General features: G+C 42.4%; 1 protein-coding gene across 3 annotated transcripts; it reads left to right on the plus strand.

Annotated features, from left to right (window-relative positions):
• Positions 1 to 208: 208 nt before the first annotated feature.
• Positions 209 to 5,896, plus strand: LOC114426558 (C-type lectin domain family 10 member A-like). 3 transcript variants are annotated; one of them, XM_028394052.1, is made up of 7 exons: positions 209 to 353; positions 431 to 532; positions 651 to 815; positions 992 to 1,134; positions 1,721 to 1,824; positions 5,198 to 5,370; positions 5,781 to 5,881. In XM_028394052.1, exons 1-6 carry the CDS (start codon positions 293 to 295, stop codon positions 5,340 to 5,342), a joined length of 720 nt encoding a protein of 239 aa, XP_028249853.1. In that variant the 5' UTR covers positions 209 to 292; the 3' UTR covers positions 5,343 to 5,370; positions 5,781 to 5,881. The 3 variants fall into 3 exon arrangements, with proteins under 3 accessions (XP_028249853.1, XP_028249852.1, XP_028249854.1); XM_028394051.1 differs by having other exon boundaries at positions 5,198 to 5,896; XM_028394053.1 differs by lacking the exon at positions 431 to 532 and having other exon boundaries at positions 209 to 372; positions 5,198 to 5,896.
• The last annotated feature ends 9,029 nt before the right edge of the window (positions 5,897 to 14,925 follow it).

The following is a 14,925-nucleotide window of genomic DNA, read 5'->3' on the forward strand; positions in this document are numbered from 1 at the left end:
TCAGGGGTGGTATCGCCATATTTACACCATTTACTCCTGTTTAAAGGTGATTTGATGTCACCAGTTAAAAACGTAAGGCTCTGTTATTATCACATCAAGTAATCAGTTTTAAGACAACTGTGATATAAAGGATGTTGGGAGGGTTTTGACGCTGATTATGTTATCTGTATCCATCACTTCTGTAATCAAACCCAGTCAAAACCAGCAGCAAAGTCAGATAAGACCTGTTTCAGAATAAATGTACAGCAGTCTGAGCTGTGCAGCTGTTTGTTGAAGTAATCTGCTCTCTTACATGATGGAGGACTTTTATGTTAACATGCAGGAGGCTAAATGTTTCTCTTCAAACCACACAGGTAGGAGTTAACAGAAGAGGTGAGTAGATGTTATTCTTTGTCATCATTACAGTTTCATTGATCTTTACTCTGTTCAGGTGTGAGGAGCTCCCATCGACGTTTCTATTCAGCTGTTATTCTGTGTTTGGGGCTGCTGAATGTTTTCTTGCTGCTCAGGTTCATTATACTCGGTCTCTACTGTGAGTCTGCTTTATATTAATAAACAGTGTAAAAACACTCTGACCTGATTGTGTGGAAATCCTGCCACTGTGCCTCACAATTCAATTTTTACCATTTCTGTGGTTTTATTTGTGTCAGATCAACGTGTGGGTGATCTCACCGCCATCAAAGACAACCTGACTGAACGTCTCCAGACCAGTGCTGACAAACTCTCCTCCATGACTGAGGAGAGAGACCGACTGACTGCCAACCTCACAGCAAAGATAAAAGAGCTGGACAGGCTTCAGAGTTTACTCAAACAGAGTGAGTCTTCTTTTTTTTAACTAAAGTTCAGTCTTGTCTCTTCTAAGTCTGGGTCCTTAGTTTGTGATTCTTTAGACACAGGGTGGGCTTTGGTTTTCAAGGTGGTTACAAATCTTCATGGACTCACTTCAGAAAGACTTGTTTATTTTTATTGTCTCTCATTTGATGCCTTCTAGAGAAAACGTGTCCCTCAGAATGGACCATGTTTGGTTGTAGCTGTTATCTCGTCCCTTCTAAGTCTGGTTCCTGGGATGAAGGCAGAGCGGACTGCAGAGGAAAAGGAGCTGATCTGGTGGTGATCGACAGCATTCAAGAACAGGTACAGTGAAGAAATGTGTGCTGTTGTATTTACATGAATATTGCAGTATAGGTCGGTTAGTTTGTTAACAGGCAGCTGTTAATTCCGGGGCAGCATTTTTGCTTGACGCACCTCCGCCGGTGCCAGAGTACCAGCTGCAGGGTCTTCAGCTGGGAGCCATCCCTCACTGATGTTTCGCCCCTATAATCTCCAGAACAGTGGACAGGGACGTCTCCCTGCCGCTCCCTGCAGCTGGAATTTGGTGGTCAGCCTAACACTGGAGTCCCTCTTGTCATTTCTTCTCAGCCAGAGCCAGAAGGTTCCCTTCTCTGCTTCTTCTGAGAGATCCTTTAAGACCCTCTTGGCCTTGGCTGATGTGAATCTAATGTCCTTCAGGAAACATCTTAATACCTCTGATGTGAACATGCAGGTTGAGGGCGACCGGGTTGAAGGTAGAAATGGGATTGACCCTAGAAACAGCACAGGTTCATGTTTGGCGTCTTGTCTTTTTGATTTCATGCTGTAGTGCAGCATGAATGTTAAAAAGAAAACAAAATGATTATTTACGGCATCTTTTCATCTTGTTTGCACTCCCGATATTGAACAGACATTTCTCTCTACGTTCACCACTCAACGAAGTTGGATTGGTTTGACAGACAGAGAGAAGGAAGGAACCTGGAAATGGATAGATGGGACTCCTCTGACTCTGACGTAAGTCTTTATTTTACTAATAATTATATTTTCATATGATTAAAACTAGGGATGTCCCGATCAGGTTTTTTTGCCTTTGAGTCCGAGTCTGAGTCATTTGATTTTGAGTATCTGCCGATACCGAGTCCCGATCCGATACTTTCTATAAAGGCACTCTTTGCGGCAAAACCTGTGTGTGTGTGTGTGTGTAGGCCTGTCACGATAACGATTGGCGATTAATTGCCAAGAGAAATTATTGCGATAAGCGATAATATTGTCAACTAACATAATGATAACGACATATAATGCAAGTACACCCTTTAAAGATCAATAAACTTCAATTTCTAAAGAACATTTAACACTGGAAAGGCCCCCAATTATCAACACTATTATTATTATTATTATTGTTATTATTAATGATATTAATATTATTATTATGAGTAGTGGTAGGCCTATTACCATGGCTTATCTGAGCATAGTCAATGGAGTTAAGTCAAACCAACTAGCACGTCATGAGCAACAGAGAGCCAAACAACACGCACTCTACCTGCTGCTGGGAGTGGGCTCACCTGTGCGCACATGTGTTTGTGTGCGCACGCGTTTGCGTGTGTGTATGCGCATCAGCGAATTTTAAAAACGCCACCATGTAGACAGAAACACATAAAATAGCAGAGATGGCACAAGAGGACTGGGCAAGAGGACTAGACTGGGTGGCGCTGCAGCGAGTGCCGCCAGTGAGAAGGCAGAGAACTTCACTCGTACAACGCGGACTCTCTCTGATGGCACGTTGTATTCATAAGCATGTTTAGTCTTGTGGTGAATTGTGTCGAAGTGTTGAACCGGTGTTGTGCAGCTTCACAGCTCTCTGTGTTGCTGTGACGTCCAAGCCCTGCAGCACTGTGACGCACCGTGACGACGCAGACCGCGAGCTGGCCGTGGTCTGCTCAGAACATCCCGTAAACGTTACACAATGAGTTAAAAATAAGAACTACCTGTTGATTTGACACATTTTAAGACAGAAGCCGCGGGCCATATTAAATCTGACGGCCGGACTTTGCACACTTTATACGCTACGACGCACCGAGTGACGCCTTTTGTCATCCAGCCTCTTTGGCAGAGAGAGGGAGAGAGAGAGAAAGAGAGGAAAACAAACCAGCATGCAAATGTAATTTAACGCGGCCGAAAAACCTATCGAGCACATTTAAAGTTATCGTGCAATTAATTGATTTATTGTTTATCGCGACAGGCCTGTGTGTGTGTGTGTGCCGTGGCGGCGTTAACTTTGACAGCCCTAATAAGTATATATCCGAGTCCTGATCGGGAGGTAATGTCCGATTCCGATCGAGTCTGAAATCACGTAATCGGGCCCGATTTCCGATCATGTGATCGGATCGGGACATCCCTAATTAAAACATCAAATTATAGCCCGGGCCTTTATTTGCCTAAATCGCAAAATTGTCCTTGCTTATATTTGGGGCAGGCCTTTAATTATTCTGGCGAACAAGCCATCCAGAACTAGCTGAAAAGTTCTCCACATCCCTTCCATCATTAATGTCATCGTACATTTCTTTAGCCTTATTTATGTGTCTCCATGACAACGTCACATGTTGGCATGAATTGTTGTTGTTGTTTATGTTCTTCCCTCTCACCAGACACTTCCTCCAGCTACTCTGGGGGAATCCTGAGGTGTTCCCAGGCCAGCCGAGAGACATAGTTTTTCCACCGCGTCCTGGGTCTTCCCCGGGGCCTCCTCCCCGTGGGACATGCCTGGAACACCTCCCCAAGGAGGCGTCCAGGAGGCATCCGAACCAGATGCCCGAGCCACCTCAGCTGGCTCCTCTCGATGTGGAGGAGCAGCGGCTATACTCCGAGGTCCTCTCGGGTGACTGAGCTCCTCACCCTATCTCTAAGGGAGTGCCCAGCCACCCTTCGAAGAAAACTCATTTCGGCCGCCTGTATTCGTGATCTCATTCTTTTGGTCACTACACAGAGCTCATGACCATAGGTGAGGGTAGGAACGTAGATTGACCGGTAAATTGAGAGCTTCGCCTTTTGGCTCAGCTTCTTCTTCACCACAACAGACCGGTACAGCGACTGCATTACTGCAGAAGCTGCACCGATCTGTCTGTCAATCTCCCGCTCCATTTTTCCCTCACTCGTGAAGAGACCCCGAGATACACAAACTCCTCCACTTGGGGCAGGAGTTCTCCTCCCACCTAGAGAGGACAAACCACCTTTTTCCGGTCAAGAACCATGGCCTCAGACTTGGAGGTGCTGATTCGCATCCCAGCCGCTTCACACTCAGCTGCAAACCGCCCCAGTGCACACTGGAGGTCCTGGCTCGATGAAGCCAACAGGACAACATCATCTGCAAAAAGCAGAAATGAAATCCTGTGGTTCCCGAACCAGATCCCCTCTGGTCCCTCGCTACGCCTAGAAATTCTGTCCGTAAAAATTATGAACAGAACCGGTGACAAAGGGCAGCCCTGCCGGAGTCCAACATGCACCGGGTCTGACTTACTGCCGGCAATGCAAACCAAACTCCTATACAGGGACCTAACAGCCCTCAGCAGAGGGCCACGGACCTCATACTCCCAGAGCACCTCCCACAAGATGCAGCGAGATCGAACGCCTTCTCCAAATCCACAAAACACATGTAGACTGGTTGGGCGAACTCCCACGAACCCTCCAGACAGAGTCCCCGGTTGGGGCGTCATCCAGCACCCCTCCCAGAGACTGTAAGAAGGTCAAGAACTCTACACTGCTGTTCGGCACATACGCCGAAACCACAGTGAGAGACCTCTCCCCAACCCGAAGGCACAGGGAGGCGACCCTCTCACATACTGGGGAAAACTCCAACACATGGGCAAGCCAACACCAGCCCGCTGCCAGCCCCTTATGGTTCCCCCCATCAGTGGTGGGCCCATGGGAGCATTTGGACCGCTCTTAGTCTGACCCATCACCCAGGACCTGTTTGCCTTGGGAGACCCTGCTGGGGGCATTGAGCCCCCGACAACATAGCTCCTAGGATCACTCAAACCCCTCCACCATGATAAGGTGGCGGTCCATGGAAGGTGCCTTTATAAGTCCAAATCCATAATCGGACCAGGCGTCAGTTTGAGACTCGGCTATTCTTTGAAGTTTTTACGGTACTTTTTGTGGACAGATTTGGGGCATTCACAAAGCAGCTGGAGAATGGTGCTGGTGTAAAAAGTAGGAGTGAAACATTTTAAAATGTCCCAAAGAGCTGAAAGTTTGATTTGTATTTTTCCCCAGATTTTATTATTACAGACAAAGATTTTCATCTTACTTCTAGTATATATTTTTCTATATTTCAAGTCTGATTTCTGGGTACAAATTTAACAGTGTAATGCTTCTCTCCTCGACTCTGCAGGGACTGGGCTCAGAAGCAGCCTGATAATGGCAATGGAGACCCACAGTGGGGTGAAGAGGACTGTGCTCAAATTAGAACTGACAAGAACACTCGTTGGAATGATTTGTCGTGTGCAGCTCAGCTGAAATGGGTCTGTGAGATGTGACTTAAAGGTGTTTAAAGGTCGTACATATGTAAGTGTTTCACAGTTATACTCTTACTATTTTATTATTATGCTTTACTGCCTACTCAAATCAAGCCTTTGTGCCTGAAGACAGATTCATGACTTTAAATTCAGAAATCTTTTTTTTCAGTCTGAACATGATTCCTTTGTCATGGGGAAAATTGAGAAGAACCAGTTCTGGTGTGTTTAGAAGAAGTTCTCATTGGTTTATAGTTATACCAACAGATTGAGCCATTGATATGTGATGACCTCAAATGGTGTTAACATGATGGTTTTAAAGCCATGAATGGCCTGGCCCCCTCTTATATACAGGACCTTTTACAGTTTTTTCTGATTGCTTAAGCACATTTCTGTAACTATTGGCTATGTTACGTCCACTGGGGTGTCCGTTTTTTTGGTTTGTTCTGTGCTTTGTTTCAGATGCCCAATCAACGGGGAACCTCTACTGATCAGATGCACCTGGTCATCTGCTGAGGGTATAAGAAGGCCCTTCCTCCACTCCTCTCTCTCTCTCAGCCAGCAGGAGCAGAGCCACACCACACCACCTTGTTTATTTTGTTAGTTCTGTTGTAAATTAATTTGTAAATAAATGTAAATCTTATTTTAAACCACTTGCTGTGCTGTCATGTTGCTACCCCCTGAGCCAGGGTCGTAACAGGCTATTTGTACAAAACTCTACACACAAATAAAAAAACCTTACACCAAATATGCAAAACATTGTAGATCTCTTGCAAAAGCCAATACATCTTGCTTAACTCTTCAAACCTTTGTAAAAATGGTATTTTTGTAACCACACAGTTAACACAAACCATCATATTACTAAGCACACAATGTGCCAACTACACACTGATGGTATTAACTGAAAACACATCTGGCTTTTGCTTTCTCTGTGCACAAGGTGCGTCCATGTGAGGTCAATCTTTTGTCATAAATAGTTACAGTTTTTTCTGATTGCTTAAGCACATTTCTGTAACTATTGGCTATTTGTGCAAAACTCTACACACAAATTAAAAAACCTTACACCAAATCAGCAAAACATTGTAGATCTCTTACAAAAGCTAATACATCTTGCTTACAGTTTTTTCTGATTGCTTAAGCACATTTCTGTAACTTTTGGCTATTTGTGCAAAACTCTACACACAAATAAAAAAACCTTACACCAAATCAGCAAAACATTGTAGATCTCTTGCAAAAGCCAATACATCTTGCTTAACTCTTCAAACCTTTGTAAAAATGGTATTTTTGTACCACACAGTTAACACAAACCATCATATTACTAAGCACACAATGTGCCAACTACACACTGATGGTATTAACTGAAAACACATCTGGCTTTTGCTTTCTCTGTGCACAAGGTCTGTCCATGTGAGGTCAAACTTTTGTCATAAATAGTTCTATAAACACACAGGGATTCAAATTTCAAGTATGAATGTTTATTCACACACATCAAAACAATCACAAGAAAACATACAATTTCACTGAAAGAGAGAGAGAAAGAGAAAATCAGTCTCATTGTCTCTCTGGGTCCGGCCACAGAATTTCATCAACATCACATGCAATGTCTTCTAGTCCAAGGCACCGGGGAACATGTCTCCTGGAGTGCTGTATCCAGGCCTGACATGATGCCTGGTCCATATCCTCGCATGCCTCCTTCCAGATGCTGGATGTCTAGTAATTCTGTGGAGTAACAGTTTCAGTTTTACATGTACAGTATTGTTGTTTTTCTCATTAGATTATGGTACACCTACAAAACTTAGTGTGAAGGAACTGTACTAACCCATTCTCATCAATATGTCCTTATGATGCTTGCTACAGTGTAGCGGCTCAGGCTGAACCCGTCCAGCTTCCCTCAGGGTCAATCCATGGTTGATCACATGATCCACTATTGTAGCTCCGATGACATCAGTAATTCTATTTCTTCTTACCCTTCCTCCTTCCTCTTCACCTCCTCGTCCTCTTCCTCTAAATTCACCTCCTAGTCTTCGTCCTCCCCCTCTTCCTCATGTTCCTCCTCTAATTCTCACTCTTCTCAGTTTCCTTCTCCCTCCATTGTTCTCCACACTGAAGCTTACCTGTGTCATAATAATAATAATGCATTGGTCTTATACTGTGCTTTTCTGCTCTGTTGGGCAGGCACTCAAAGCGCTTACATTGAGATGCATTATTCTTTCACACCACATTCACACTGTGGCAGTGGTAAGCTACCAGTTGTAACCACAGCTCCCCAGGGGGAGACTGACGTCTTATTTATAGAGCTCATGCTGATTGCAAAGTGAACTAATGATGTAAAACAGTTCTCACATGTGACAGTGTAGCCAGACAGTTGGCAAAATAGTGTAAATACTAGCCATACATGTGTATAGTTTTACTAGGAGTGTGTTGATCATTTGGAAATTGTGTGTAAAGCAGTGCGTTGTGTTTACAGTTCAGCAAAAACAGTGCTGTGAAGTGGATTATATTTATACATTTGCAAATTGTGTGTTACAAAAGTGCAAATTGAGTGTAAAGCAGTTTTTTGGCTTTTAGTTTTGCAAACTCAGTGAGTGTTATTTTGCTATAACTATTAATAGTTTTAGAAATTGTGCTATAAGAATCATTGTTAGTGTTTAAGCATTCAGAAAAAACTGTAAACTGTTTTCATTCTACTTCACTTCATCTTGGTTTTGTTTATTTTGTTTTATTGTATTACTCCTTCTACAGTGCTGTTGTATCTAACTACTCATTCATTGTCATTTTACTTTGCTATTTTTATATACTTACTTTGTAACTGCAAGATATGAAGTTATTATTATTAAATGTGCATAATGCTAAATAACTGTAGTCTTTCTGTGTTGTTGTTGCTGGTAATACAAACCAAACAGTCACCAAACAAGTGGATTCATGGTAAAGTGGGATCATATTTCCTCCTGGTTAAAGGTGAGCTGATGTCACCAGTCCAACTAACGTTCCTGTATCCATCTACAGTTTATCTTTTTATTTTATAGAGATGTTTTCCAGGTCATTTTCGTTAAGACTAAAACCAGGTATCTGGACTTGTAGACTTTACACAGGACTGTGAGCTAAAACAGAAGTTGGAGAGTTCTGTAGATGACTATTCAGTGGACTATATTTGCCACTTCTGAAATGTGTAACTTCCAGTTTCAGATAAGACCTTTTTCAAAATAAATGTACAGCAGTCTGAGCTGCACAGCGGAATGTTGAAGTAATCTGCTCTCTTGCATGATGGAGGACATTTATGTTAACGTGGAAAAGACTAAAGGTGTCTCTTCAAACCTCACAGGTAGGAGTTAACAGAAGAGGTGAGTAGTTCTTATTCTTTGTCATCATTACACGTAGAGAAGATTGAAGCAAGGCGTCTGGACTTGTAGAGTTTTCTTGAAGACGTTTCACTGCTCATCCAAGCAGCTTCATCAGTTCTAACTGTTTAGTGGGGAAACATGGTTTATATGTGGTTACAGACCTCAGTGGGTGGGTCTGGGTAAAACTTAAAAAAACAATAGCACTAAATGTTTCCATACTTACCTGTGATGATCTGGCTGACTGGGCCAGGTGTGTCTAATGACTGGCTAACGACTATGAAACTGGTTGACCGCCCTTTGTTCTTGCTGTGAGTATGTGTAAACTTCCTGGGAATGGACGGAATCACTGCATTGTATGTGGTAGAAAGATGATGTCTGAGGCCACCACCTCTGTTAAGGGAAGGTTTTTCCAGCTTAACATAGATGGCTTCCTTGACTCCTCTTTCATACCACCTTTCCTCCCTGTCTAAAATATGAACATTGTTGTCATCAAAGGAGTGTCCTTTGTCTTTGAGGTGGAGGTGAACAGCTGAGTCTTGTCCTGAGGAGGTGGCTCTCCTGTGCTGAGCCATTCTTCTGTGGAGTGGTTGTTTAGTTTCTCCAATGTACAGATCAGAGCATTCCCCACTGCACTGGACTGCATATATCACATTGCTGTGTTTCTCCCTGGGAATCTTGTCCTTTGGGTGAACCAGTCTCTGTCTCAGTGAGGGCGACCGGGTAGAAGGTTGAAATAGGACTGACCTTAGAAACATGCAGGTTCATGTTAGGCCTCTTATCTTTTTGAGTTCATGCTGTAGTGCGGCAGTGAATCTTAACAAGAAAACAAATTGTTTTATGAGATGTACAGTGTCTTTTCATCTTGTTTGCACTTGTGATGTTGAACATAGATTTCTCACTACATTCACCACTCATTGAAGTTGGATTGGTTTGACAGATGGAGAGGAGGAAGGCACCTGGAAATGGATAGATGGGACTCCTCTGACTCCGACGTAAGTCTTTATTTTACTAATAATTATATTTTCATATGAGTACTTTTTGTGGACAGATTTGGGGCATTCACAAGGTACCTTGTTTGTGTCATGACCTTGTGTTTTGTTTTCCTTGTTTTGAGTTTCTGCTTTACCTTGTGCTCACTTATTGTTATTATCCTGGTAGTTGTAGGCTTGTGTTTTGTTTTTCGGGGTTTTTGTTAGTTCTTGTTGTCCTTTGTGGTGTTTGTCTTGTCTTGTGCTTCCTGTTTTACTTTGATAGTCCTGTCCTTCTTGTGCTTTACTTCCAGTGGTATCACCGTGTTTACATAATTTACTCCTGTTTAAATGTGCTTTGATGTCAACAGTCCAAATAATGTCTATAAAATGATCTTAACAATTGATCCATTTCTGAAATCTTCCTAAAAATCAACTGTACATTTCTGTAAAGTCCTCACAGTACTGTGATCTAAAAGAGAAGTTAGAGGGTTCTGGGGCTGATTAGTATGCAATTTATATTTATCACATTTGAAATGTGTAACTTCCTGACTGAAGTCAAACCTAGCAGCAGTTTCAGTTAAGACCTTAGAATCAGGACAAATATACAGCAGTCTGAGCTGCACAGCTGTTCTAGATCTGATCTGCTCTCCTACACGATGGAAGATATTTATGTTAACCTGGAGGAGGCAAAATGTTTCTCTTCAAACCACACAGGTAGGAGTTAACAGAAGAGGTGAGCAGATGTTATTCTTTGTCATCATTACAGTTTCATTGATCTTTACTCTGTTCAGGTGTGAGGAGCTCCCATCGACGTTTCTATTCAGCTGTTATTCTGTGTTTGGGGCTGCTGAGTGTTTTCCTGCTGGTTGGACTCATCACACTCGGTGTCCACTGTGAGTCTGCTTTATATTATAAGCAGTGTAAACACACTCTGACCTGATTGTGTGGAAATCCTGCCACTGTGCCTCACAATCCAAATTATTTCTACCCTTTTTTATTTGTGTCAGATCACCGCCATCAAAGACAACCTGACTGAACGTCTCCAGACCAGTGATGACAAACTCTCCTCCATGACTGAGGAGAGAGACCGACTGACTGCCAACCTCACAGCAAAGATAAAAGAGCTGGACAGGCTTCAGAGTTTACTCAAACAGAGTGAGTCTTCTTCTTTTTAACTAAAGTTCAGTCTCGTCTCTTCTAAGTCTGGGTCCTTAGTTTGTGATTCTTTAGACACAGGGTGGGCTTTGGTTTTCAAGGCGGCTACAAATCTTCATGGACTCACTTCAGAAAGACTTGTTTATTTGTATTGTCTCTCATTTGATGTCTTCTAGAGAAAACATGTCCCTCAGAGTGGACCATGTTTGGTTGTAGCTGTTATCTCCTCTCTTCTAAGTCTGGTTCCTGGGATGAAGGCAGAGCGGACTGCAGAGGAAGAGGAGCTGATCTGGTGGTGATTGACAGCATTCAAGAACAGGTACAGTTAAATGTTTGAGATCAATATCTTGTGTTAAAGATAGGTTTCCATTGCACAAATATTATACATGCAGTTCTGACCACAGTTATTTGCAATCATATTTCACAACATTCTTTATTTTACTGTACGTTTCTTCAATACTTAACATGTTTGCATCAAAGCTTTTGGACTTTTTGGAGACTGCCCGATCAATTCATTCATAATAAAGTTTTTTGGTGATCGGCTGGATTTCTGACAGGTCATAAATTTGATCAGCGCAGTTCCTCATTTGTCCACATGAATGTTTATTACAGTTTTTTCTGATTGCTTAAACACTAACAATGATTCTTATAGCACAATTTCTAAAACTATTAATAGTTTTAACAAAATCACTCACTGAGTTTGCAAAACTAAAAGCAAAAAAACTGCTTTACACACAATTTGCACTTTTGTAACACACAATTTGCAATTGTATAAATATAATCCACTGCACAGCACTCTTTTTGCTGAACTGTAAACACAACTCACTGCTTTACACACAACTTCCAAATGATCAACACACTCCTAGTAAAACTACACACATTTATGGCTGGTATTTACACTATTTTGCCAACTGTCTGGCTACACTGTCACATGTGAGAACTGTTTTACATCATTAGTTCACTTTGCAATCAGCATGAGATCTGTAAATAAGACACAGGTAAGCTTCAGTGTGGAGAACAATGGAGGGAGAAGAAGACTGAGAAGAGAGAGAATTAGAGGAGGATGAGGACATGAGGAAGCAGGAGGAAGAGGAGGAGGACGAAGACTAGGAGATGAATTTAGAGGAAGAGGACGAGGAGGTGAAGAGGAAGGAGGAAGGGTAAGAAGAAATAGAATTACTGATGTCATCGGAGCTACAATAGTGGATCATGTGATCAACCATGGAATGACCCTGAGGGAAGCTGGACAACGGGTTCAGCCTGAGCCGCTACACTGTAGCAAGCATCATGAGGACATATTGATGAGAATGGGTTAGTACAGTTCCCTCACACTAAGTTTTGTAGGTGTACCATACTCTAATGAGAAAAACAACAATACTGTACATGTAAAACTGAAACTGTTACTCCACAGAATTACTAGACATCCAGCATCTGGAAGGAGGCATGCGAGGATATGGACCAGGCATCATGTCAGGCCTGGATACGGCACTCCAGGAGACATGTTCCCCGGTGACTTGGACTAGAAGACATTGCATGTGATGTTGATGAAATTCTGTGGCCAGACCCAGAGAGACAATGAGACTGATTTTCTCTCTCTCTCTCTCTTTCAGTGAAATTGTATGTTTTCTTGTGTTTTGATGTGTGTGAATAAACATCCATACTTGAAATTTGAATCCCTGTGTTTATAGAACTATTTATGACAAAAGTTTGACCTCACATGCACATACCCTATGCACAAAGAAAGCAAAAGCCAGATGTGTTTTCAGTTAATACCATCAGTGTGTAGTTGGCACATTGTGTGCTTAGTAATATGATGGTTTGTGTTAACTGTGTGGTACAAAAATACCATTTTTACAAAGGTTTGAAGAGTTAAGCAAGATGTATTAGCTTTTGCAAGAGATCTACAATGTTTTGCTGATTTGGTGTAAGGTTTTTTTTATTTGTGTGTAGAGTTTTGCACAAATAGCCAATAGTTACAGAAATGTGCTTAAGCAATCAGAAAAAACTGTAAGATCTGCAATTTGTCTTTGCTTCCACAGACACAGTAAACAAGTGTGCATAACTAGCTGGCCATTGCTGGTAATGCCTATCATATAGTAACCAAGCTTCAACAAACAATTTTAGTAAAAGTGGATTTGTGGTATCACCATGTTTACATCATTTACTCCTGTTTAAATGTGCTTTGATGTCACCAATCCAAATAATGTCTGTAACTATCACATCAAACAATACATTTCTGAAATCTTCCTAAAAATCATCTGTACAGTTCTGTAAAGTTCTCACAGTACTGTGATCTCAAAGAGAAGTTAGAGGGTTCTGTGGCTGATGATTCTGCAATCTGTATTCATCACATTTGAAATGTGTAACTTCCTGACCGAAGTCAAAACCAGCTGCAGTTTCAGATAAGACCTTTGAGAAAAGACAATTATAAAGCAGTCTGAGCTGCCCAGCTGTTCTAGATCTAATCTGCTCTCCTACATGATAGAGGAAACTTATGTTAACATGGAGAAAGCTAAAGGTGTCTCTTCAATAGGGATGTCCCGATCCGATCACGTGATCGGAAATCGGGCTCGAGACGTGATTTCAGACTCGATCGGATGTTACCTCCCGATCAGGACTCGGATCAGGGCTCTCAAAGTGACCGCCTTCTGTGCAGGGTGGCTCTGTGTCCTGTAGTGTAGGGGTATGACTAGGCCTGTCGCGATAAACAATAAATCAATTAATTGCACGATAAATTAAATGGGCTCGATAAGTTTTTCAGCCGCGATAAATTACATTTGCATGCTGGTTTGTTTTCCTCTCTTTCTCTCTCTCTCCCTCTCGCTGCCAAAGAGACTGGATGACAAAAGGCGTCACTCCGGTGCGTCGTAGCGTATAAAGGCCGTCGGACTTTATATGGCCCGCGGCTTCTGTCTTAAAATGTGTCAAATCAACAGGTAGTTCTTGTTTTTTAACTCGTTGTGTAACGTTTACGGGATGTTCTGAGCAGACCATGGTCAGCTCGCTGTCTGCGTCGCCACCCACGGTGCGTCACAGCGCTGCAGGGCTCGGACGTTACAGCAACACAGAGAGCTGTGAAACACCGTTTCAACACTTTGCCACAATTCACCATGACACTAAACATGCTCATGTACACAACGTGCTATCAGAGAGAGTCCGCGTTGTACGAGTGGAGTTCTCTGCCTTCTCACTGGCGGCACTCGCTGCAGCGCCACCCATTCTAGTTCTCTTGCCCAGTCCTCTTGTTCCATCTCTGCTGTCAGTTTCTATGTGTTTCTGTCTACATGGTGGCGTTTGTAAAATTCACTGCAGCTGTCTGCACAGCGGCCTGATGCGCATACACACATGCAAACGCAAACGCGTGCGCACACAAGCACATGTGCACACAGGTGAGCCCACTCCCAGAGAGTGCGTGTTGTTTGGCTCTCTGTCGCTCATGACGTGCTAGTTGGTTTGACTTAACTCCATTGACTATGCTCAGATAAGCCATGGTAATAGGCCTACCACTACTCATAATAATAATATCAACATTAATATTAATATCATTAATAATAACAATAATAATAATAATGTTGATGATTGGGGGCCTTTCCAGTGTTAAATGTTCTTAAGAAATTAAAGTTCATTGATCTTTGAAAGGGTGTACTTTCATTATATGTTGTTATCATTATATTAGTTGAACATGGTCTCAAAACGACAATATTATCGATTATCGCAATAATTTCTCTTGGCAATGAATCACCCAGCAGAATCTGTTATCATGACAGGCCTAGGTATGACAGTTGCTTTTGGTGCGAGGTCTCGATGAGCTGCTGTGTGGCTGAAATCCTATTTACCGCCTTTATAGAGAATCTTGAAAGTATCGGATCGGGACTCGGTGTCGGCAGATACTCAAAATCAAATGACTCGGACTCGGACTCAAAGGCAAAAAAACCTGATCGGGACATCCCTACTCTTCAAACCACACAGGTAAGAGTTAACAGAAGAGGTGAGTAGATGTTATTCTTTGTCATCATCACAGTTTCATTGATCTTTACTCTGTTCAGTTCTGTAAAGTTCTCACAGTACTGTGATCTTAAAGAGAAGTTAGAGGGTTCTGTGGCTGATTCTGCAATCTATATTCATCACTTCTGAAATGCA

This window comes from Parambassis ranga, chromosome 21 (genome assembly GCF_900634625.1).
Source record: "Parambassis ranga chromosome 21, fParRan2.1, whole genome shotgun sequence".
Classification (NCBI taxonomy): domain Eukaryota; kingdom Metazoa; phylum Chordata; class Actinopteri; family Ambassidae; genus Parambassis; species Parambassis ranga.

Bases quoted from the DNA above. Each gene is read 5' to 3' on its own strand.
- LOC114426558 (XM_028394051.1), top strand. From the start codon at position 293: ATGATGGAGGACTTTTATGTTAACATGCAGGAGGCTAAATGTTTCTCT. The intron at 533-650 runs GTGAGTCTGCTT...TATTTGTGTCAG, and splicing joins CATTATACTCGGTCTCTACT to ATCAACGTGTGGGTGATCTC. The intron at 1,825-5,197 runs GTAAGTCTTTAT...TCGACTCTGCAG, and splicing joins GGGACTCCTCTGACTCTGAC to GGACTGGGCTCAGAAGCAGC.